This window comes from Choloepus didactylus, chromosome 4, assembly GCF_015220235.1.
Source record: "Choloepus didactylus isolate mChoDid1 chromosome 4, mChoDid1.pri, whole genome shotgun sequence".
Classification (NCBI taxonomy): Eukaryota; Metazoa; Chordata; class Mammalia; order Pilosa; family Megalonychidae; genus Choloepus; species Choloepus didactylus.
Genome location: NC_051310.1, coordinates 101,674,852 through 101,697,966, shown reverse-complemented (window position 1 = coordinate 101,697,966; position 23,115 = coordinate 101,674,852). Strand labels below are relative to the sequence as shown.

The 23,115-nt window shown below is 35.5% G+C and overlaps 1 protein-coding gene and 1 non-coding gene across 5 annotated transcripts in view; one reads left to right on the top strand and one right to left on the bottom strand.

The window, feature by feature from the left end:
* The window catches only part of SCAPER (S-phase cyclin A associated protein in the ER), a 600,702-nt gene that overhangs the window by 6,597 nt on the left and 570,990 nt on the right, over positions 1-23,115 (top strand). For all 4 annotated transcript variants that reach the window (XM_037833320.1, XM_037833321.1, XM_037833318.1 and 1 more), the window contains exons 2-3: positions 5,551-5,617; positions 18,124-18,241. In XM_037833320.1, the coding sequence (XP_037689248.1) occupies positions 5,573-5,617; positions 18,124-18,241 (163 nt within the window). In that variant the 5' untranslated portion in view covers positions 5,551-5,572. The remainder of the gene's footprint in view (positions 1-5,550; positions 5,618-18,123; positions 18,242-23,115) is intronic.
* Positions 7,503-7,637, bottom strand: LOC119533660. Its single transcript, XR_005216781.1, has one exon. It is a non-coding gene; the product is annotated as a small nucleolar RNA SNORA70 (small nucleolar RNA).

The window sequence follows — 23,115 nt, the reverse complement described above, 5'->3', positions numbered from 1 at the left end:
GGGAATGCAAGTAGTGGGAGTAAAGATAGATTGTTGCAATTTTAAATAGGCTTGGAATGGTCTCATTGAGAAAACTACATTTGAGCAAAAATCTTGAGTGTTCCAGACAGGAATTCACTAATCTACTTTCTGTCTTTATGGATTTGCATATTTTGGACATTTCAAATAAATGAAATCATAAATATTTAGTCTTTTGTGACTGGTTTCTTTCACTTAGCATAATGTTTTCAAGGTTCATTCACATTGTAGCAGGTATCAGTACTTCATTTTTTTTGGTTGAATAGTATTCCATTGTATGGCTATACCACATTTTTTTTTTTTCCTAAAAGCAGTTTTATTCACACCACATATAGTCCATCCAACTTGTACACTCAATGGCTTTCAGTATAATCACAAAGTTGTGCTTTCATTACCACAGTCAATTTTAGAACATTTTCGTTGCTCCAAAAAAAAAAAATCCCATGCCCTTTATACTCCCCTATTATTCACACTTACCATTGGTCTGGTACCTTTGTTACAATCGATAGAAGAATATTATAGTATCACTGTTAACTGTAGTCCATAGTTTGCATTAAGTGTGTTTTTTTTCCACATACCACCCTATTATTAAGGCCTGGTAATAGTGACATACATTTGTTCTAGTTTGTGGAAGAACATTCTTATATTTATACTGTTAATCACCTTTGTTGTCCATAACAGGGTTCACTGTGTTATACAGTACCATGTTTCATCCTCTAGCTCTCCTTTTAGTGACATACATGACCCTAAACTTCCCTTTTCAATCACAGTCACAAACATGATTCACTCCTGTTAATTACACTCACAATAATATGCTACCATCACTTCTATTCATTTCTAAGCATTTACAATCAACCTTATTAAAAATTCTGCACAAATTACACATGTACTCCCCATTCTCTACCCTTATTTTATCTTCTGGTAACCTATATTCTAGATTTTAACTCCATGAGTTTGCTCATTATATTTAGCTCATGTTAGTGAGATCATACAATATTTGTCTTTTTATGTCTGGCTTATTTCACTCAACATAATGTCCCCAAGGTTCATCCATGTTGTCGCATGCTTCATGACTTCATTTCTTCTTATAGCTGAATAATACTCCGTCATATGTATATACACATTTTGTTTATCCATTCATTAATTGATGGATATTTTGTTTTTTTCCATCATTTGGCAATTGTGAATAATGCTGCTATGAATATAGGTGTGAAAATGTTTGCATCCCTCCTTTCAGTTCTTCTGGGTATAAACCTAGTAGCAGGATTGCCAGATCGTATGGCAGTTGACTTTCTCAGAAATCACCAAACTGTCTTCCACAGAGGCTGTGCCATTTTACATTCCCACCAGCAGTGAATAAGTGTCCCTATTTCTCCACATCCTCTCTAACACTTGTCATTTTCTGTTTAACAGTGGCATTGTAGTAGGTGTGAAATATCTCATTGTGTTTTTGATTTGCATTTCCCTAATAGCTAGCGATGTTGAGCATCTTTTCATGTACTTTTTAGCCGTTTGTATTTCCTCTTTGGACAAATGTCTATTCAAGTCTTTTGCCCATTTTAAAAATTGGGTTGTCTGTCTTTTTAATGTTGAATTGTAGGACTCTTTATATATTCTGAATAGCAAACCTTTAACGGATATGTGGTTTTGAAATATTTTCTCCCATTGAGTAGGCTGCCTTTTCACCTTTTTGACAGTCCTTTGAAGCCAAAGTCTTCGATTTTAAGGAGGTCCCATTTATCTATTTTTTCTTTTGTTGCTTGTGCTTTGGGTTTAAGGTCTAAGAAAATACTGCCCACTACAAGATCTTGAAAATGCTTCCCTACATTTTCTTCTAGGATTTTATGGTCCTGGCTCTTATATTTAGGTCTTTGATCCATTTTGAGTTAATTTTTTTATAAGGTATGAGACGGGTCCTTGTTCATCCATATGGATATCCGGTGTTCCCCGGTACGATTTGTTGAAGAGATGCTTCTGCTCTAGCTGAGTGGGCTTGGCAGCCTTGTCAAAGATTGATTATCAACTGTAAATGCGTGGGTCTATTTCTGAACTCTTAATTCAGTTCCATTGATCAATATGTTTATCCTTGTGCTAATACCATGCTGTTTTGACTACTGTAGGTTTATAATGCTTTAAAGTCAGGAAGTGTGAGTCCTCCAACTTTGTTCTTTTTCAAGCTTTTTTTGGCTGCTTGGGGCCCCTTCTCCTTCCAAATAAATTTGATAATTGGCTTTTTCATTTCTTCAAGGCAGGCTATTGGAATTTTGTTTGGGAATGCATCGAATTTGTAAGTCAATTTGGGTAGAATTGACATCTTAATGATATTTACTCTTCCAATCCATGAACAAAGAATGTCCTTCAGTGTCCTTCAGTTTCTTTAGTTCTTCTTTGATTTCTTTTAGCAGTATTTGTAGTTTTCAGAGTATATGTCCTTTCCATCCTTGGTTAAATTTATTCCTAGATATTTAATTCTTTTAAATGCTATTGTAAATGATACTTTTTTCTTGGTGTCTTCCTCAGATTGCTCATTACTAGTGTATAGTAACACTACTCATTGTTGCATGTTGATCTTGTATTCTTCCACTTTGCTGAACTCATTTATTAGCTCTAGTGTTTTTTTTTTGTTTTTTTTTTTTTTTTTAGATTTTTTGGGTCTTCTGAATATAGGTTCATGTCATTTGCAAATAGTGAAAGTTTCACTTATTCCTTTCCAATTTGGATGCCTTTTATTTCTTTTTCTTTCCTAATTCCTCTGGCTAGAATTTCCAGTACAGTGATAAATGACAGTGGTGACAGTGGGTGTCCTTGTCTTGTTCCAGATTTTAGAGGGAAGCTTTCAGTCTCTCACCATTGAGTATGATGTTAGCTGTGGGTTATTCATATATGCCCTTTATCATGTTGAGGAAGTTTCCTTCTATTCCTGTTTTTCAAAGACTTTTTATCAAGAAAGGATGCTGGATTTTGTCAAATGTATTTTCTGTGTTGATCCAGATGATCATGTAAATTTTCCCTTTCAATTTGTTGATGTGGTGTATTATTTTAATTGATTTTCTTGTGTTGAACCACCCTTCCACACATGTAAGAAAACCCACTTGATCATGATGTATAATTCTTTTAGTGTGCTGTTGGATTCAGTTTGCAGGTATTTTGTTGAGGATTTTTGCTTCTGTATTCATTAGAGAGATTGCTCTGTAGTTTTCTTTTCTTTTGGTATCTTTAACTGGCTTTGGTATTAAGGTGATGGTGGCTTTGTAGAAGGAGTTCAGTAGTGTTCCCTCCTCTTCAATTTTTTGGAAGAATTTGATTAGGAATGGTATTAATTCATCTCAGAATGATTGCTAGAATTCACCTGTGAATTGTGAATTCAGCTGTTCTTTTCTTTGGGAGGTCCCCCCCATTCATGTCATTATTTTTTACTATATAACCGTACACTAGATAAAGGGAGTGTCAGTCACAAGATTTTTACAATCACATGGTCACATGATAAAAGCTCTATAGTTATGCAATCATAACGAAAGATCAAGTCTACTGGATTACAGTTCAGCAATTTCAGGCATTTCCTTCTGGCTATTCTAATACACTAGAAACTAAACAGAAATATCTATATAATGAGTCAGTAGTCATAATCATTTGTTAAATCTTAATTTCTCAGTTATACCTCTTTCCTCTTATTTGATCATTCTCTCAATCTTCAGGGATATCTGAGCAATGACCATTTTAACTTCTTCATGCTGGAAAGGGGTGTCAACCTTATGGGGTAGAAAAATGAAACTGGTTGTATTCTTGGAGAGACTGGTACCTCTGGGTTTCAGGACTTATCTGTCATAGGAACAATCTAGAGGCCTTAAATTTCTGAAAAAATAAACTTACTAAGTAAAACTTTTATAGAGTTTTATATAGAACCCAGGGTATTCTTTAGAGTTTTCAGGAATATTGTTGGTTGGGGCTTGGCATACTGTGGCAATTTGCAATATCTGGCCAAAGCCTGAATTAAGAGTAATGACGTCTCAACTCTATTTGAAATCTCTTATTAGCCACTGAAACTTTATTCGTTTCATTAATTTTCCCTGTTCTGGTCAAGAAGGCATTCTCAATCCCATGATGCCAGGGCCAGGCTCATCCCTGGGAGTCATGTCCCACATTGCCAGGGAGGATTATGCCCCTGGGAGTCATGTCCCACGGAGGGAGGAGGGTAGTGAATTTGTTTGCAGACTTGGCCGAGAGAGAGAGGCCACATCTGAGCAACAAAAGAGATTCTCTGGGGGTGACTTGTAGGCATAATTATAAGTAGGCCTAGCTTTTGCGTTGCAGAAATAAGTTTCACCTCAAGGGTGGGGGATGGGTGCCAGGAGTCTCAGCCATGTGAGTTACTCCCTGATTTTCAGCATAGTTTCTCAGTCTTTTGGTCCTGCCTTTCCCTGGATGCCGTGCAGTACTTCCATGGTGTTTGGAGCCCCAGAACAGTTGGGTCTGATGGTTTTGCCTGTCCATTAGCTATTTTGGGGAGAGGGGTGAGCTGTACAATTTCCTATTCTGTCATCTTTCTGGAAGTCCCTGCCTATACCACATTTTATCCATTCATTTATTGATGGGCATTGATTTTTCCACCATTTGGCTCTCATGAATAGTGCGGTTTTGAATGCACAAGTTTTTGTGTGGAGAGATGTTTTCATTTGAGGTCTTATGCTTTAAAAGGAGCAAATTTATTTCACAAAGGCAAATTCAGTTGACAAAGGAAAAATGTCCTAGCTCTCCTCCCATAAGAGTGTTTGGTTCCAGTTATTGCTGCTTTTCTTTGTTCATTGGCTCTTCTTACAGGGTTAGGCCATTCTTTATAGCAATTTCTATGTCCCTTTGTGTTCTATCTAGTTTCTCTGCTTTGGATTTTCTTTGAGTAAAGTTTTGGCCTTATTAAGTGACGTCCCTGAAAAGTAAGGTCTGTTCTATGTAGAGTCTTATGTAATTAATAATTATGATATACTGATGAAATCTGCATTTATGGAAGCTCTTCAGGAGAGTTTAGACAGTGTTTTCATACTGAGTTGAGTCTCAGTAAGTCGTAAATCAATACAGTGAGAACATTTAAAAAATGAAATAGAATAGAGATAAATATTATTTCATGAGACTTTATTTGAGTTAAACATGTATGTGTGAACTGGGTCAAGATATAAAATGTGTGTCTGTATGTGTGTTGTGTTTATGGGTTGTGGGTTGTAGTAAAAAAAAAGGTCGAAGTCTCTGGGTTAGGATCTACTAGACTATTCATGTATTTCCTTTCAGTTTATTTATCATGGATACTAAACACTGTTTCTCTTAATTTAAATTTTTTTTTTGGAGAGCATTGAGTTATTGTACATTTGAAGTGTTTAAATCATGCTATTATATCCAAACAGACAATATAAAGGAGCTGTTATTTTTGTATTGTTTAATGTAGTAAATAATTTAAGTGGGTGTGATTTGTATCTTTTTATAAATAAACGTGATTTGATGATAATGTCAGTGATTTATAGTATGTATTTTTTTTTTCTGTAGGAGTTGCACCCCATGGGTTTACATGATAAATGAGCTTCTTGACACAGATGAGAATTACAGAATGATGGTAAGTGATCCAGCCACCTTAGACTCTAAAAATTTTTTTTTTTTTTGGCTTCCCTCTCTTCCATTTATTATTTTATTTTTTTAAATTTTTTACATTTTTAGTCAAAGATACAAATTAAAGGACCTGGTCTAAGATTTGTTTCAGTCATTAAATTCCCATCACACGTTAATTCCTGCCAACAGGAGAAAGGTGGTTGGGGGAGTGTGAGTACAATGGTGTCCCTCAAATGTCTGGAGACACTTAGTCCCCATTGTCATTCCCTGTTTTTTTTTCTTTTTAATTGTGCTAAAATATAAAATAATTTTGTTTTATGGTTTTCTGTGTATAAGTCTTTTACATCCTTGGTTAAAATTTCTTCCTAAATATTTGATTTCTTTCAGTTGCTCTTGTAAATGGAATTTTCCCCTTCAGATTGTTCATTGGTAGGGTATAGAAACACAGCTGATTTTTGCTTGTTGATCTTGTACCCCACCATTTTGCTGAATTTGTTTACTAGTTCTAGGAGCTTTATTGTGACTTTTTCAGGATTTTCTGTATATAGGGTAATGTCATCTGCAAATAGTGAAATTTTATTTCTCCCTTTATAATTTGGATGTCTTTTGTTTCTTTTTATTGCCTAATTGCTCTGGCTAGAATTCCAGTACAATGTTGAATAACAGTGGTGACAATAGGCATCCTTGTCCTGTTCCTGATATTAGAAGGAAAGCTTTTAGTTTTTCACCATTGAGTATGATGTTGTCTGTGGATTTTTCATATATGTCCTTTATCATATTGAGGACATTTCCCTCCAATTTCTAGTCCACTAAGTGTTTTAATGAGAAAGGGGTTCTGTGTTTTGTCAAATGCCTTTTCTTTGCCAATTGAGATGATCATGTGTTTCCCCCCTTTGTTCTATTAATGTATTGTATTATATTAATTGATTTTCTTATGTTGAACCACTCTTGCATATCTGGGACAAATCCCCCTTGATAATGGTATAAAATTATTTTAATGTGCTATTGGATTCGGTTTTCTAGTATTTTATTGAGGAGTTTTGCGTCTAAATTCATAAGGAATATTGGTCTGTAATATTCTCTTCCTGTGTTTCTTTATCTGGCTTTGGTATTAGGGTGTTGATGGCCTCGTAGAATGAGTCAGGGTGTTACCTCCTCTTTAATTTTTTTGGAAGAGTTTGATCAGGATTGGTGTTCATTCTTTTTTATATGTTTGGTAAAATTCACCAGTGAAGCCATCTGGTCCTGGAGTTTTTTTTGCTGGGAGGTTTTTGAAGACTGATTAAGTCTCTTTACTTTTTATTGATCTGTTGAGATCTTCTGTTTCTCCTTGAGTCAGTGTAGGTAGTTTGTGTGTTTCTAGGACTTTGTGCATTTCATCTAGGGTATGTAATTCATGTTTATATAGTTGTACATAGTATTCTCTCTCTCTCTCTCTCTCTTTTTTAGATGACTAGGAAGTACTTTATTGGTGGGCACAAGTCAGACAAAGGCAGTGCTGACAAAACCTTCATGAGTACAGGGCCTGTCACTTGTCCAAGGGGCCACTATTGGGGATGGATTTGATCCCACAACCATCCAGGATGTGGTGCTTCTCAGCACCCTGTCTTCAAATTCATCAGCATTAAAATTGGTAAAACTCCACTTCTTGTAGATACAGATTTTCTGGCAGCCAGGGATCTTGAATTTGGCCCTGGGCGGCACCTTGATCACATGCTTTTTGCTTTGAAGCTTGGTAGAGATGGACGTGGCGACTTGGTTGATGTAGACCCTGGCCACCGTATGCTGGGCCTTTCCAAATGCATCTCGCATACCAGTACACAGTACCTCCTGTACTTTCTGGAGCCTAGATTGGGATGGCATGAGGTCAGACAGGACCATCAACAGGAAAGTGCTGTCCCCATGGTCCCTTAAGGCAACCTGTATAAACCACAGATCATGTACACCACCAAGGAAGCTGCTGTCTGCAGCCACTGCAGACTGGGACTCCATAGGAAGAGGAAGTCAGTTCGCTTAACTGACTGCATCATAATTTTCTCTTATAGTCCTTTTTTATTTCTGTGGGGTCAGTAGTAATGTCCCCCCTTTCATTTCTGATTTTAGTTATTTGTGTCTGTCTTTTGTCAGTCTGGCTAAAATTTTGTTGATTTTATTGATCTTTTCAAAAAACCAACTTTGGTTTTGTTGATTCTCTTTAATATTTTCTTATTCTCTATTTTATTTATCTCTGCTCTAACTTATTTCCTTCCCACTGCTCTCTTTGGCTTTAATTTGTGCTTCTCTTTCTAGATCCTCCAGGTGTGAAGTTAGGTCTCTGATTTGTGATCCTCTTTCCTAATATCAGTATTTAAAGCTATAAATTTCTCTCTTTAACACTGCCTTTGCTGCATCCTGTAAGTTTTGGTATGTTGACTTTTCATTTTCATTTGATTTCAGATATTTCCTAATCTCACTTGTGATTTCTTTGTTGCATTGGTCGTTTAAGAGTGTGTTGTTCAATTTCCACATAATTGTGAATTTTTCTTTTCTCCCTCTGTTATTGATTTCTAGCTTCATTTCATTTTGGTTGGAGAAGATACATTGCATAATTTCAGTATTTTTGAGTTTATGGAGACTTGTTTTGTTACCTAATGTATGGTCTAATCTGAATAATGATCCATGTGCACTAGAGAAGAATGTGTATCCTGCCTTTGTTGTTGTCTAGTCTGTTAGGTCTAGTTGTTTTATAGTGTCATTCAAGCTTTCTCTTTCCTTATTGATCTTCTATCTTTTTGTTTTATCTATTGGAAGTGATATATTGAAGTCTCCTACTATTAATGCAGAACCATCTATCTGTTTTTCTCTTCAAATCTGTCAATATTTGCTTCATATATTTTGTGGTTCTGCCTTTAGGTGAATATATGTTTATAATTGTATCTTCTTGTTGAATTGTTCTTTATTAGTATGTAGTGATATATAGATTATAGTGATCTTTTCCTTCATACCAGTTTTTGACTTAAAGTCTATTTAATTAATACTAGTATAGCTACCCTGTCTTTTTTTTTACTCTTTGTGTGGTATATTTTTTCCCATCCTTTCACTTTCAGCCTTCTTGTGTCTTTGAATTTAAGGTGAGTCTTTTGTAAACAGCATGTAGTTGGGTAATACTTTTTATGCTTTATTTTTTAAATCTTGCCAATCTCTGCCTTTTGACTGGGAAGTTTAATCCATTCACATTTAAAGTAACTACTTATCAGTAGGACTTTCTTCTACTATTTTGCTATTTGGTTTTTTATAAGTCTTTATACATATTCTTTGTAAGTCTTGCACCTTTTTTGTCTCTTGATTCTTGAGTTAATGCTTACTTTGATAATTCTTTAAATTTTTGTACTGTACCATTTTGAGTCCTTTCTCATTTCTTTCTCTATATATAGATTTATATATTTTCTTGTGTTTACTCTGGGGATAAAGTTTAGCATCCCAAATCTATAACATGTTTGATTTGATACCAACTGAACTTCCATAGTATACACACATACTGTTTTTTTTAAATGAGCATCTTTTCATGTTATTAATTTTAATTTGCACTAGTTTTTTCCTTTATTAGAGAATATGTGTTTTTACAGAACAATCATGCATAAAATTCAGGATTCCTATATACCACCCTATTATTAACACCTTGCATTGGTATGGAACATTCGTTACAATTGATGATAGCACATTTTTATAATTGTACTATTAACTATAGTCAATGGTTTAACTTAGGTTTCAGTGTTTGTGTGATGTAGTTCCATGAATTTTTCTTTAAAATTTCTATTCTGTTACCATATATATAATCTAACATTTCCCATTTTAATCACATTCACATACATATTTCAGTGCTGTTAGTATTATGTTCACAATGTTGTGTTATATACTGTTCTTACACTCTTTCTCCCCCTACTTTTTTTGTTGTGCTTTGTACAAATTGTATCTTTGTATGTCCAAAACCATAGATTCATCGCTACTTTTTATGCATTTGCATTTTAGAACTTGTAAGAAGTAAAAAGTGGAGTTACATACTGAAAAGTACAATCAATAGTACTGGCCTTTTTAATTACCCATATGGTTACCTTTACCAGAGGTTTTTATTTCTTTATGCTGCTTTGACCTACTGTCTAATGTCCTTTCATTTCAATCTGAGGAATTCCCTTTAGCATTGCTTGTAGGGGGTGCCTGGTAGTGACGAACTCTGTTGGCTTTGCTTATCTAGGAATGTCTTAATCTTTCCCTCATTGTGGAAGAATAATCTTGCTGGGCATAAAATTCTTGGTGGGCACTTATTTTTTTCCAGCACTTCAGATATTTCATCCCATTGCCTTCTTGCCTCCATGGTTTCTGATGAGAAATAGGCATTTGGTCTTACGGGAGATCACTGGATGTCATATGTTACTTTTCTCTTGCAGCTTTCAGAACTCTGTCCTTGGCCTTGGTTTCAACAGTTTGACTGCTGTATGTCTGGTTGTGTTTTCCTTTGAGTTTATCCTGTTTGGTGTTTTTTGGGCTTCTTGAATGTACATATACATGTCTTTTGTTACATTTCAGAATTTTTTCTGCCATTAATTCTTTGAATATTCCTTCTCCTCCTCTCTTTTTTTCCTTGCCTTCTGGGACACCCGTAATGCACAAAGGGTTACTTTTCCCCCTCCAGAACAGGGCCAGGGGGACTCACAATGGGAGTGCAGGCTGTCTCACACCGCTGCAGGAGATGGGCCAGCAAGGGTGCCATGGGCGGCTTCTACTGCTTTTAAAGCTGTGTTTTTAAATCCTTTAACTGTTTTTAAGTTTTGAGGATGATGGCTTTGCCAGTTTTTGCTAGTTGTTCAAAATTTCTGTAGGAGAATGGCACTCTAGAACGTCTTACACCATCATCTTGATTGACCAGAACTGTTAGATTTTGCTGATTTATTAATTGGGTTGTCTTTTTGTTATTGTGTTGTAGGAGTTCTTTAGATATTCTGGATATTTAACCTTTATTAGATATATAGTTTCCAAATATTTTCCCCCATTCTATAGGTTGTCTTTTCAATTTCTTGGTCATGTTCTTTGTACATAAGTTTTTCATTTTGTTGAAGTTCAGTGTATCTATTTTCCTCTTTTGTTGTTTGTGTTTTTGGTGTTTTATCTAAGAATCCCCACAATCTACTTCTGACTCACCCTTATTCTTGGGATGAAGCTCTTTTGTATCCCAACCTAAAGCCTAGGTAAACTTGGACAGATTTTGTCTTCATTGTTTTCTGTGTCTGTCAGACTCTTTTTAGCTTCTCTGCTTTGGCTGATTCTTTGAATTGGCAGGTGTCTTTGGGAGAAAAGCAGCCCCTAATGCTACACTCACCTCTCCAGGTTTCTTTTCTCCCTAGATCTTGGCTCTGTAATTGCTTATTTCCTCCATGTTTTTCTGGTGCTTTTAAACAGATGTTTTAAAAAAAGTGTTTTGCTTAGGTTTTCTGGTTTTTCTCAACTGGATGGTTGATCTGAATTTATTAGCACTCTGTAACCAGAAGGGAACCAACAGATTAGTTTATTTCTTAGTCATGTAATAGTTCAGTGCATGTATTCTGCATGCGGCATTCCAAATCATGATTCTTGGGCCAAATCTACTTCTGTCTTCTGGCTCTGTTTTCCTCTAGGGAGTCCTTTGCTGGATCCTCTTGCCAGCAAGTGAGGAAAAAGAGAGTAAGTTTAGTTGTTGACCCAGAGGTCTTTTTATAAACCAGGCCTGGAAATGGTTTACATCATTTTTACCTATGTTCTCTTGGGCAGAACTCAATCACATTGCCATATCTGCAAGAGTGTTGGAGAACTATTGTCTAGCTTTGTTCCAGACAGAAAAGCAAGTGGTTATGTGAATATATGGTAGCTTCTGATACAGGGGGCCATTACGGTAATTTAGGCTTGAGATGATGATGGTTTAGACTATGGTGGTATTAGTGGATTTATGGTTTCAAGATATATTTATGATATAAAATTGATAAGACTTGATGTATTATTTAGGGTGTAGGGTAAGTTACTATAACAGAGACCCCCAAATACAGTAGCTAATACAAGATAGAAGTTTATTTTTTATTTTATAATAGTATTGGTAGCCTCAGTTTATCTAGGGATTTACCTTTCAAAAAAGTGTAAAATATGAGTAAGAACTGACAAATTTATCATAGACTGAATATGTTTGGTCTATGATTCATTACTGAAAAGATTGCTAGTCTTATCGTTTTGTAATGTTAGGGAAATTGTACCATTTACATCGTTTCTTGAGTAAGTTTCATGTTTTGTAAAAATAGTATTCGAGTATTACCAGTCTTAGAATTTTAATGTCCTTCTGATCTTCATTGACTGGTAATCTTGTCTTCATACTACCCCAAATATGAAGGGATTTAGTAGTCAGAATTTAAGAGAAAGACTCTTTACTGAGTTTTTCAGGAAACTGACAGACCATTTTAAAAAGATACAGGATTTCGTTTTATTAGCAAACAGTATGTATGGATTTTGAAGAACTTGTGTAAAGTGGAAACTATTATGGAGATGCAAATATAAAAACATAATAAATTATGCTTATAACCATTTCAAGGTTATAAGAAAAGTTAAAAATAGAAGTTATTTAGGTATTTTTTTTAAACCTAATAGAGAGGGAAGTTAAAAATTTCTTTTTCAGTCTAGGAGCAAGTCTCAGAATTACATAGGCTCTTTGAAACGTTCTGAACACTTGCTTTCTTAGATTATATGCTGTGAGAGTTGAATATAAAAATTTCATTCAAGACTGATGTTTATGCCTTTTATTGAAACATTTAGTGTTTGAATAAGGCGCTGTAAAATCTCCCTATAGCACTAGGTGGCACACTGAGACTTTGGATGAAAATAAACCTATTTGTTTAAATCTCCTGGAAGAAAAGAACCTAGGTTTGAAATAGATGTCTATTAATGGTATGTGGTACCTCAGATTCATTTATTGCATTTCAAACCCTGGTACTTAAATTAAAATGTTTAAAACTATTGTGTCTAAGTTACAACTGATATTTTTTATGAGAGTTGAATTATTAAAAATAATTCAACTGTATTGGTTTTTACTGAAAGTTCATTCAGCATATATTATAGAAAAGCATTTGTGCTTTGAATTGAAAAATAGTTTTTATACAGATGTTGTAATAAGATCAGTGTGTTTTTGCATATGAAATATTGGAATTAAGAATGAAAACAAATTCTTGAACTTGTGCCTTTTACTTTGACCTTGTGTTTGTATGTGTGTGTACCAAGTACAAAAGAACCGTCTTGGTAAAATTTATAGTAGAACTGAAATGTTTGTAGAAGAAATGAGTATTAGCTTTGCAGTTTTCTGGTCTAGCATGACTACAACATTGCTATTTTGAGGTTATTCGTTCTAGTTCCTGGGAACTAATTAGTGTATGAGGATCCTGAGTTAGAAAATAATTTATGGGATAGCAAATTTTATGATATGGTCTGTGTCTTTGTATATACTGGTAAGATTAAAAAATAATGATTACATAAGGGAATTATCTGAAAAAGAGCTGAAAGTAGGCTATCTATTTAAATTTGTCTATCTGGCTGGTAATAGGAAGGAATGGTGAGACGTCTTGGTTAAAATAATACTTAACCTAAATGATATATGCCAACATAGGTTAGGTAGAACTGACTTATAATCAGTTCTAAGTGTTTAAGGTAAAGGAGGAGATTTCATGGTGTTACATTGATTGGAAAATGTGGGAATAAATAGAGAAGAGATAATTCCAGAAATTTACAAATCTGTTGATCACAGAATAGACCTTGAATGGTGCTCAGAGACTGATGAATTACAGGGAAAGTTTAATGAATCAGGTAAGTTGAAGCCACCTGGATATCTAGGGAAAGGTAAAGAGGAATGCAGGACTGTGAGTGCAGATTGTTTCTGTTAAAGTTGTAAAAAAGTTAAGTTTTGGAGAGGAAAATTTAGGTTAGCCCCTCAGCACAGAGTATTTTAAGAGGAGAGAGCAGTCTTTGTTTTCCTAGTAGTTTGGGCTGGTCGTTTGGTTCATTCATCATTTGTGTACTGGAACTCAATCCTTTCACTCATGGATTTAGCTCTTATGGCTATAGGAGTCCTCTTTTCCATACATAATGAAATTTCTCACTCTACTGGGTCATTCCTTCAGCATAAACATATGATACACTGTCTCCCATCTTAAACACACCCTTTGTTCATTTCCAGCTTCTCCTTTCTCTATCCTTTATGGGAAAAAAAAAAAAGAATTATACCCACTTTTTCCACTTTCTCCCTCATCATTCTTTGTTGAACCCATTTAATTCACACTTTTTTTTCCTTCATTTTTAAAATTGTGGAATAATACATATATACGTAAAAGTGGTAGTTAGGCCTACTATTTCACAAAATAGGCAATATTAATTTATTGATTTATTAGAGTTCATTATAAATTACTTTCATCACTTCCTGAACAATGCAAAGCTGTTGATCTTATTGTTATTTCTTTAAAAGTGAGTTTTTTCTCCCCTTCTGTGTATGCTCTTAAGATTTACTCCTTGTAATGGGTTTTATCAGTTTTTCTATGATGTAATTAGGTGTAGTTTTCTTTGTTCTTACACTGCTTGGGGTTTGTAGAGCTTCTGGAAGACTTGGGCTGATATCTTTTGTTAATTTTATCTTACGCTATCAAAGGCAGTAGTTGGGTAGATGGTGAAATTTAAATAATTGCTTGGTTTAGATAATAGTTCTACATAAGTGATAATTTCCTAATTTTGATAGTTATAGTATAGTTATATAAATGAGTATTCTTGTATATAGGAAATACACATTGAAGTATTTAGAGGTATCATGACTGCAGTTTATTCTCAGATGTTTCAGAAAAAAATGTGTAAGGGTATTTTGGGTATTCTTAATACTAATTTGGAACTTTGAATTTATTTCAAAATAAAAAGTAATATCCCTCTAACTATCTCCCAGTTGGCTTTTTACCATTGCCTTGCTACAAGCCACTGTCATCTCTTGTCTGGACTATTTTATTAACCAAATAATGGGTCTTTCTGCTTGTACTTTTGTACCACTACAATCTTTGCAAAGTAGCAAGAGTGATTTTTTTTTTTTTTTAATTTGAAGCAGAAAAATCACTCTATTGCTCCAAACCTTCCAATGACTTCCCATAATAGAATAAAATCTTAAGTCCTTATTGTGGTCTTCCAGGCGCTATGTGCTCTGAGCCCTGGATATGCCTCTTCCTCTCCCCACCCTTCATACTGTCCCTTGGACCCACCAAGCATGTTTGTCAGGGTAGAGATTCCAGTTCCTCAGCTTGGAATGTTCTTTCCCCAGATCTTTGCATGGCTTGCTTCCATGCATAATTCAGGTTTTTTGTTAGTTTGTTGCCTCCCCAGAGAGTTTTTCCCTGATCATTTTTATTGCTTTATCCTGCATTTTTCTGCTTTCTTTTTCTTCATACTCACTACCTAAAATGTATATTATTTCATTACTAGTTTTTTTTGTTTATCTCTTCTACCGGATTTTAAACTCTGTAAAGGGAGGGACTTTATCTTGTTTACAGTTTTATTCCTAGTGCCTCTAATAGTGTCTGGTGCATAGTATACATTTAATAAATATTTACTGAGTGAATAAATTATTCATTTATTTACTTCTCCCAATTAGTTACAACTATTGGCAATCTTTTTAGTCTTTTGATTAGCAAATTCTGTCCTTCAATGCTCAGCTTAAGACTCTTTTTCTCCTTGAACCTGCCTCTTGACACTCTAAACCTGGGCTTGGCAAATTATAGCCTGTGGGCCAAACTCAGCCTGCAAATTGTTTTTGTTAACAGTTTTATTGGAACACAGCCACACCCCACTCATTTACATATTACCTATGACTACTTTCACAACAGCGAAGTTAAGTAGTTGTCACAGAGATGATAAGGCCTACAAAGCCTAAAATAAAAAAGATTTACTATCTAGCCCTTTGTAGAAAAAGTTTGCTGATCCCTGCTCTAGACTCTAATGACTTTTTATTTTTTCTTCCCCTGATATCATACTACTCATTAATAAGTACCCTTGTGTGGGAATCATACTTTGCTTTCTGTTCGCAAACTTCCCAAATAAACAAGCAACTAAACTCAGTCATTATATGTGTGTGTGTGGGAACCCAAAATGGAAAGCTAATAGTTGTACACAATACAAATGAATAATATAACTACTCTGAAGGGGGTGAGGATGAAAAGTACTAATTTAAGTAACTTTCGAAACACTACTTTGACTAGACACTGTACGGCTGAGGACAAAAAGAATTATATGTAAATGTAGTTAGAAAATGTGTCTCCTACAAGAGTGTGGGTTAGCGACTCTGAAACTACTTTGTGTGCGTGTATTAGAATTGAATGCGTAAGTAAATATATCACAGATTATGAGAGCATGGTTTCTTACTGTTGGAGAAAGAAGGTACAAATAAGGAAAGGGAAGGCTAAAATGAACACTGTGGTGTAGGATTGAAGCCAGAGATATAACTTATGGTATATATACACATATACATGCATACACACACATAAATACACATACATACATACATATTTACATACAGATACAGAAATACAGATGTGTGTACGTGTGGTTTAGTATGCGTATATATAGTTCCTGCTGTCTCTCATGCTTCTGTGGGTTGGCTGGGTAGTTCTTCTTCTGTGGTGTCAGCTGGCATGCTGGTACTGCAGCAGTCATCTGGGGGCTCCATTGGGCTGAAGTGTCTAATATCACTCAGTGGATGCTGTCTGTCAGCTGGGAGTTCTGCTGGGGCTGTCAGTCACAGTGCCTTTGCATGGTTTCTCTATGTGGTTTGGTTTTCTCATGACATGACAGCTGATTTTAAAAGTGTCTATCCCAAAAGTAAACATTCTGAGAGAACCGGGTGAAAACAGCAAGGCTTCTTGTGACCTTGTCTCAGATGTCATGCAGTGTTACATTCACCTCATTTTATTGGTCAAAAAGCAAGTCACAGAGCCATATTCAAGGGGAGGGAATTACATAGGGCATGCATACCAGTAGATGTAGTTTACTGGGCGGAAGGGCATCTTTGGAGACTAGCTTTCACACTAGCTAATGCATGTATTATTTTTTGGTTTATTCAGTTGGGTTATTAACTCTTTGAGGACAAGTGCAATACCTTATATTTCTTTGTATTCTCTTCAGTGTCTTCTATAGTGATTTGTACATAGTAGTTCAGTAAGTGTATTGTTGCTTAAGGATTCCAGCAATGGTAAATGTCCAGTCTTACAAGAACTAGAAGAGGGGATGAAGGCACCCGTTAATTGGTCTGAAATTCTGGTCTGGGCTCAGTGGTGATCTTGTTTCAGAAAGAGTCAGAGAGCCTACTTACAGTTAAGGGTTAGTAAGGATGCTGCATCTTCATGTTCATATGGATGCTTTAGGACCCCTTTCTTTTCATAGAAGTTAGGTAATAAAAACAGACTGTTTTGAATGGTATTCTTTAGTGGGGAGGTTTATGTTACTGGTCATGGCTCCCAATGGCCCAGGGTCTTGGTAGGGCTGCACCTGTAAGCTAGTGTTGCTTTCAAGCTGGGTGGGGCTAGAGCAGCAAGAAATTATATATATATATATATGTATATGACCAATACACACACGTATATATACAAACAGATACATATCCACATTACATGCAGGAGTATGAGTTTTAAAATTTATAATTTAAATATGTCAGTTACAGAATTATTTTTTACATCCCAATAACTTGGAGGTAAAATTATGCAGCTACTTTAGTTACTTTAGCACTGTCTCTTGGGAGAAAAACAATATTCTCTAAGACTTTTTCTGCTGCACAGAACTGGCAAGGGAAATTTGTAGCCTGTTTGTACAAACTGGTCTCTTTGACATTTTGACCTGTTGATGTGTAAGGGCTGATGCTTAACTGTGTACATTGTGGTATTTGTGTTCCTTAGGGCACTTTTTTCAAACCATAGCCTGTATTTATTCTTGGAATAATATGTTTATTTATTTTTATTTTTATTTTTTATCTTCCTTTTATTGAGATATATTCACATACCACACAGTCGTACAAAACAAATCGTACATTCGATTGTTCATAGTACCATTACATAGTTGTACATTCATCACCTAAATCAATCCCTGACACCTTCATTAGCACACACACAAAAATAACAAGAATAATAATTAAAATGAAAAAGAACAATTAAAGTAAAAAAGAACACTGGGTACCTTTGTCTTTTTTTTTATTTTTATTTTATTTTTTTTTATTTGTAAAGTTAAAGAATTCAGTCTTGTTGGAGCTAAGAAAAAAATACTTGTGACTTTTTGGAGCTACGAAAAATAATTTTGACTTACTCTCTTTTCTCTGTTTAACTCCCTTCCCAATCCCAAAATAGTTTTCAGTGTTTCCATTCTGAGAAAATGTGAGAAACAGTGAATTTATCTGTCAGATATATTCTATATGTTGAATTAAGGTAATCTAATAAGCATTCTGTTTTCTGTACATAGGCTTCATTCCAGCGCTCCAATAGTCATGATAAAGTAAGGAGAATAGTTGCAGAGGAGGGCCGTACAGCAAGAAACCTAATAGCTTGGAGTGTTCCACTAGAAAGCAAAGATGATGATGGTATGTATTAAAACATTTAGTTTTATTTTTTGTGTAAATTAGAAGGATATATTTAGTCTTAAACACTAGATAGACTGAAAACTGTTTAACATTAGAACTCTTGGGCAGATTAGTATATATTATATAAAATGATTCCTTTATTGCTTTCTTTTCTTATTTTATTGAATACACAATGGTTTCATAACAGTGTTATTGTAGTTTTGCTTTTTCAGGTAAGAATGAAATTGGGTTTATGTTTTTATGACTATTAGATTTGTGTTTTTTTGATTAAAGAGAATTTAGAGTTTTTTCTTTTGTAAAATTCTTGTGAATTGAAAATTAGGTTTTTAAAAAATTCACTTTACTTACCATGGTTAGGTACAATATAGTGTAATGATTTAAAAAATAAAAGATAATTATATTTCTTTAGTTCTCATGATTTGAACCAGAAAAAAATGTCTTCTTTACTCAGTCCCTGCCGTTTGGTGGGTAGGGGCAGTGTGAGGCCAGTGCTCCTGGGGATCCAGAAGTTTGGATAGGGTATAGAAAACAGGGGTTGGAATATGCCAAAGGAGATGCCACTGGACCATTTTCAAGAACTTGTGGAATATTCCTCATGTTGGGTTTGTATGATGTTTGTTCATGATTAGATAGATATATGTATGCATTTTTGGCAGGAATTCTATAGAAGAGATGTTGTGTCCCTTTTAGTGTGCCATGGGTGGCAAATGATGTCAGTTTATCTTGTTACTAAAAATGTCAATTTTAATCACTTGGGTAAGGTGGTGTCTGCTAAGTTTCTCCCTGTCAAGTAACTATTTTTTTTTTCTTTGTAATTAATGGGTAATTTGTAGGAAGATAGTTTGAGACTATGTAAATATCTTGCTTCCCTTGAAATGGTCCACACACTATTAGCTTTCATTGATAATTCTTGGCTGAACAAGAATTGCTGGTGTTTGCAAAATGGTAATTTTTGAACTTCATTATTCCATCTATATTTATTAGTTGGCATTTGCTTTAGTTTGCTAGAGCTGCTGAATGCAAAATACCAGAAATGTATTGGCTTTTACAGTGGGAGTTTATTCGTTCACAAATTTACAGTTCTAAGGTCATGAAAATGTCCAAACTAAGCATCAACAAGAGGATGCCTTCAGTGAAGAAAGGCTGATGGGTCTGAAACATCTCTGTCAGCTGGGAAGGCACATGGCTGGCATCTGCTGGTCCTTTGTTCACGGGCTGTGTTGCTTTCAGCTTCTGATTCCAGTGGCTTTGTCTTTAAGCATCTGTGGGTTCTCTCTTAGCTTCTCTGGGCTATACTCTGGACTTCATTTTTTTGCTTAGCATCTCCAAATGTCTTTCTGTCTGCATCTCCCGGCGTCTGGGTCTGTGTCCATTCTGAGCTCTCTTAAGGACTCTGGTAAACTAATCAAGACCCACCCTGAATGGGAGGGGGTCACATTTCCATGTAAATAATTTAATCAAAAGGTCCCACCCTCAATTGCCTAGGTCACGTCTCCCTGGAACCAACTTAAATCACAAGATTCTACTCACAATACATCTGTACCCACAAGATTGGATTAAAAGAATGTGGCTTTGAGGAGTACATAATAGATTTAAATCAGCACAGCATTTCATTGTAAGGAAGAGCTTTCCCTTCTCTCCTATGTGTTCGTGTATGATGTATTTAGTTATTTAAATTTGTGTGGACTCATGACTTCTTATTTTATTTTAGTGGGTTAGAATCCATTACTCTGTTTATTTTGATGATCAGATTGCTTTAGATTTGCCTAGTGGGAGCCCCTTCAACCTGGCTCCTGTTTCCTTTTGACATATCCTTATCATTTATTGAGAACATCCTTATACACCAAGGATTCACCCAGGTTTTTTCTTTTTAAAATTTTATTTTTACGTTTTATTATTTTTATGTTTTATTTTTTACATTTTTATTTTATTACAATTATTTTTAAATTTAATCTTGTTTATATTTTTTTCATTTGGATTGCTGATCCTTAGTAGTTTATTCTTACATATAATTCTTCTTTCAATTAGAACTGTTTCACAGCTCTAATTTTGTCTTTTTCCATATGGCTATCCAGTTGTCCCAGCATTATTTATTATAAAATCCATCTTTGCCACAGTTTTTTGAGATGCTGCCTTTATTGTATATTGAATTTCCATATGCATTTATATTCTATTTTCTGGTCTGTTTATCTAATTGATATGTCAGTGCTGCACTGTTTTAATTAGGAAGTGTTTATTGTATTTTTTAATATCTGGTAGGACCAATCCTTCTGTTTTAGTTGGCTACGCTGCCCAAAGCAGATACCATGGAATGCATTGGCTTTAACTATGGGAATTTATTAGCTTACAAGTTTACAGTTTTGAAGCTGCGAAGATGCCAAATCTAAGCATCATCAAGATGATGCTTTTATCCTTAAGACCGGCCGCCCATGATCCTGGACTCCTCTGTCACATGGCAAGGCACATGGTGGCATCTGCTGGTCTCTCCCTTCTTTTTTGGGTTTCATTGCTTTCAGCTTTTTGCTTGTCTGGCTCTTCTTTGTCTGAATTTCATTCTCTTATAAAGGACTCCAGTAAAATGATTAAGACCCACCCTGGACCACCCCTTAACTGAAGTAATCTTATAAAAAATCCTACTTACAATGGACCACACCCTAGGAAAGGATTTATTTAAAGAATATACTTTTCTGGGGTACATACAGCTTCAAACCACCACACCTCCCTTATAGTTTTTTCTTGTCAGTCTTGCAAGTCTTTTTAGAGAACAGTTATTTTTTTTTTTTTTTTAATCATCATTTTATTGAGATATATTCACATACCACGCAGTCATACAAAACAAATTGTACTTTCGATTGTTTACAGTACCATTACATAGTTGTACATTCATCACCTAAATCAATCCCTGACACCTTCATTAGCACACACACAAAAATAACAAGAATAATAATTAGAGTGAAAAAGAGCAATTGAAGTAAAAAAGAACACTGGGTACCTTTGTCTGTTTGTTTGCTTCCCCTACTTTTCTACACATCCATCCATAAACTAGACAAAGTGGAGTTTGGTCCTTATGGCATTCCCAATCCCACTGTCACCCCTCATAAGCTACATTTTTATACAACTGTCTTCGAGATTCATGGGTTCTGGGTTGTAGTTTAATAGTTTCAGGTATCCACCACCAGCTACCCCAATTCTTTAGAACCTAAAAAAGGTTGTCTAAAGTGTGCGTAAGAGTGCCCACCAGAGTGATCTCTCGGCTCGTTTTTGAATCTCTCTGCCACTGAAGCTTATTTCATTTCCTTTCACATCCCCCTTTTGGTCAAGAAGATGTTCTCCATCCCACGATGCCGGGTCTACATTCCTCCCCGGGAGTCATATTCCACGTTGCCAGGGAGATTCACTTCCCTGGGTGTCTGATCCCACGTAGGGGGGAGGGCAGTGATTTCACCTTTCAAGTTGGCTTAGCCAGAGAGAGAGGGCCACATCTGAGCAACAAAGAGGCATTCAGGAGGAGACTCTTAGGCACAAATACAGGGAGGCCTAGCCTCTCCTTTGCAGCAACCGTCTTCCCAAGGGTAAAACTTATGGTAGAGGGCTCAACCCATCAAACCACCAGTCCCCTATGTCTGTGGTCATGTTAGCAACCATGAAGGTGGGGTAGGCAAATACCCCTGCATTCTCCACAGGCTCCTCAAGGGGGCACTACATCTTTTTTTTTTTTTTCCTTGTTTGTCTTTTTTCTTCTTTTTTTTTTTTTTTAACTTTCCCTTCTTTTTTAAATCAACTGTATGAAAAAAAAAGTTAAAAAGAAAACAAACATACAATAAAAGAATATTTCAAAGAGACCCTAACAAGGGAGTAAGAAAAAGACAACTAACCTAAGATAACTGCTTAACTTCCAACATGTTCCTACTTTACCCCAAGAAAGTTACATAATATAGCAACATTTCAGTGAACTTGTTCCTACTACATCCATCAGAAATTAACAGACCATAGTCATTTCTGGGCATCCCCAGAACGTTAAATAGCTTATCTGTTCTTCTTGGATTATTGTTCCCCCTTCCTTAATTGCTCTCTACTGCTAGTTCCCCTACATTCTACATTATAAACCATTTGTTTTACATTTTTCAAAGTTCACATTAGTGGTAGCATATAATATTTCTCTTTTTGTGCCTGGCTTATTTCGCTCAGCATTATGTCTTCAAGGTTCATCCATGTTGTCATATGTTTCACCAGATCGTTCCTTCTTACTGCCGCGTAGTATTCCATCGTGTGTATATACCACATTTTATTTATCCACTCATCTGTTGAAGGACATTTGGGTTGTTTCCATCTCTTGGCAATTGTGAATAATGCTGCTATGAACATTGGCGTGCAGATATCTGTTCGTGTCACTGCTTTCCGATCTTCCGGGTATATACCGAGAAGTGCAATCGCTGGATCGAATGGTAGCTCTATATCTAGTTTTCTAAGGAACTGCCAGACTGACTTCCAGAGTGGCTGAACCATTATACAGTCCCACCAACAATGAATAAGAGTTCCAATTTCTCCACATCCCCTCCAGCATTTGTAGTTTCCTGTTTGTTTAATGGCAGCCATTCTAACCGGTGTTAGATGGTATCTCATTGTGGTCTTAATTTGCATCTCTCTAATAGCTAGTGAAGCTGAACATTTTTTCATGTGTTTCTTGGCCATTTGTATTTCCTCTTCAGAGAACTGTCTTTTCATATCTTTTGCCCATTTTATAATTGGGCTGTCTGTACTATTGTCATTGAGTTGTAGGATTTCTTTGTATATGCAAGATATCAGTCTTTTGTCAGATACATGGTTTCCAAAAATTTTTTCCCATTGAGTTGGCTGCCTCTTTACCTTTTTGA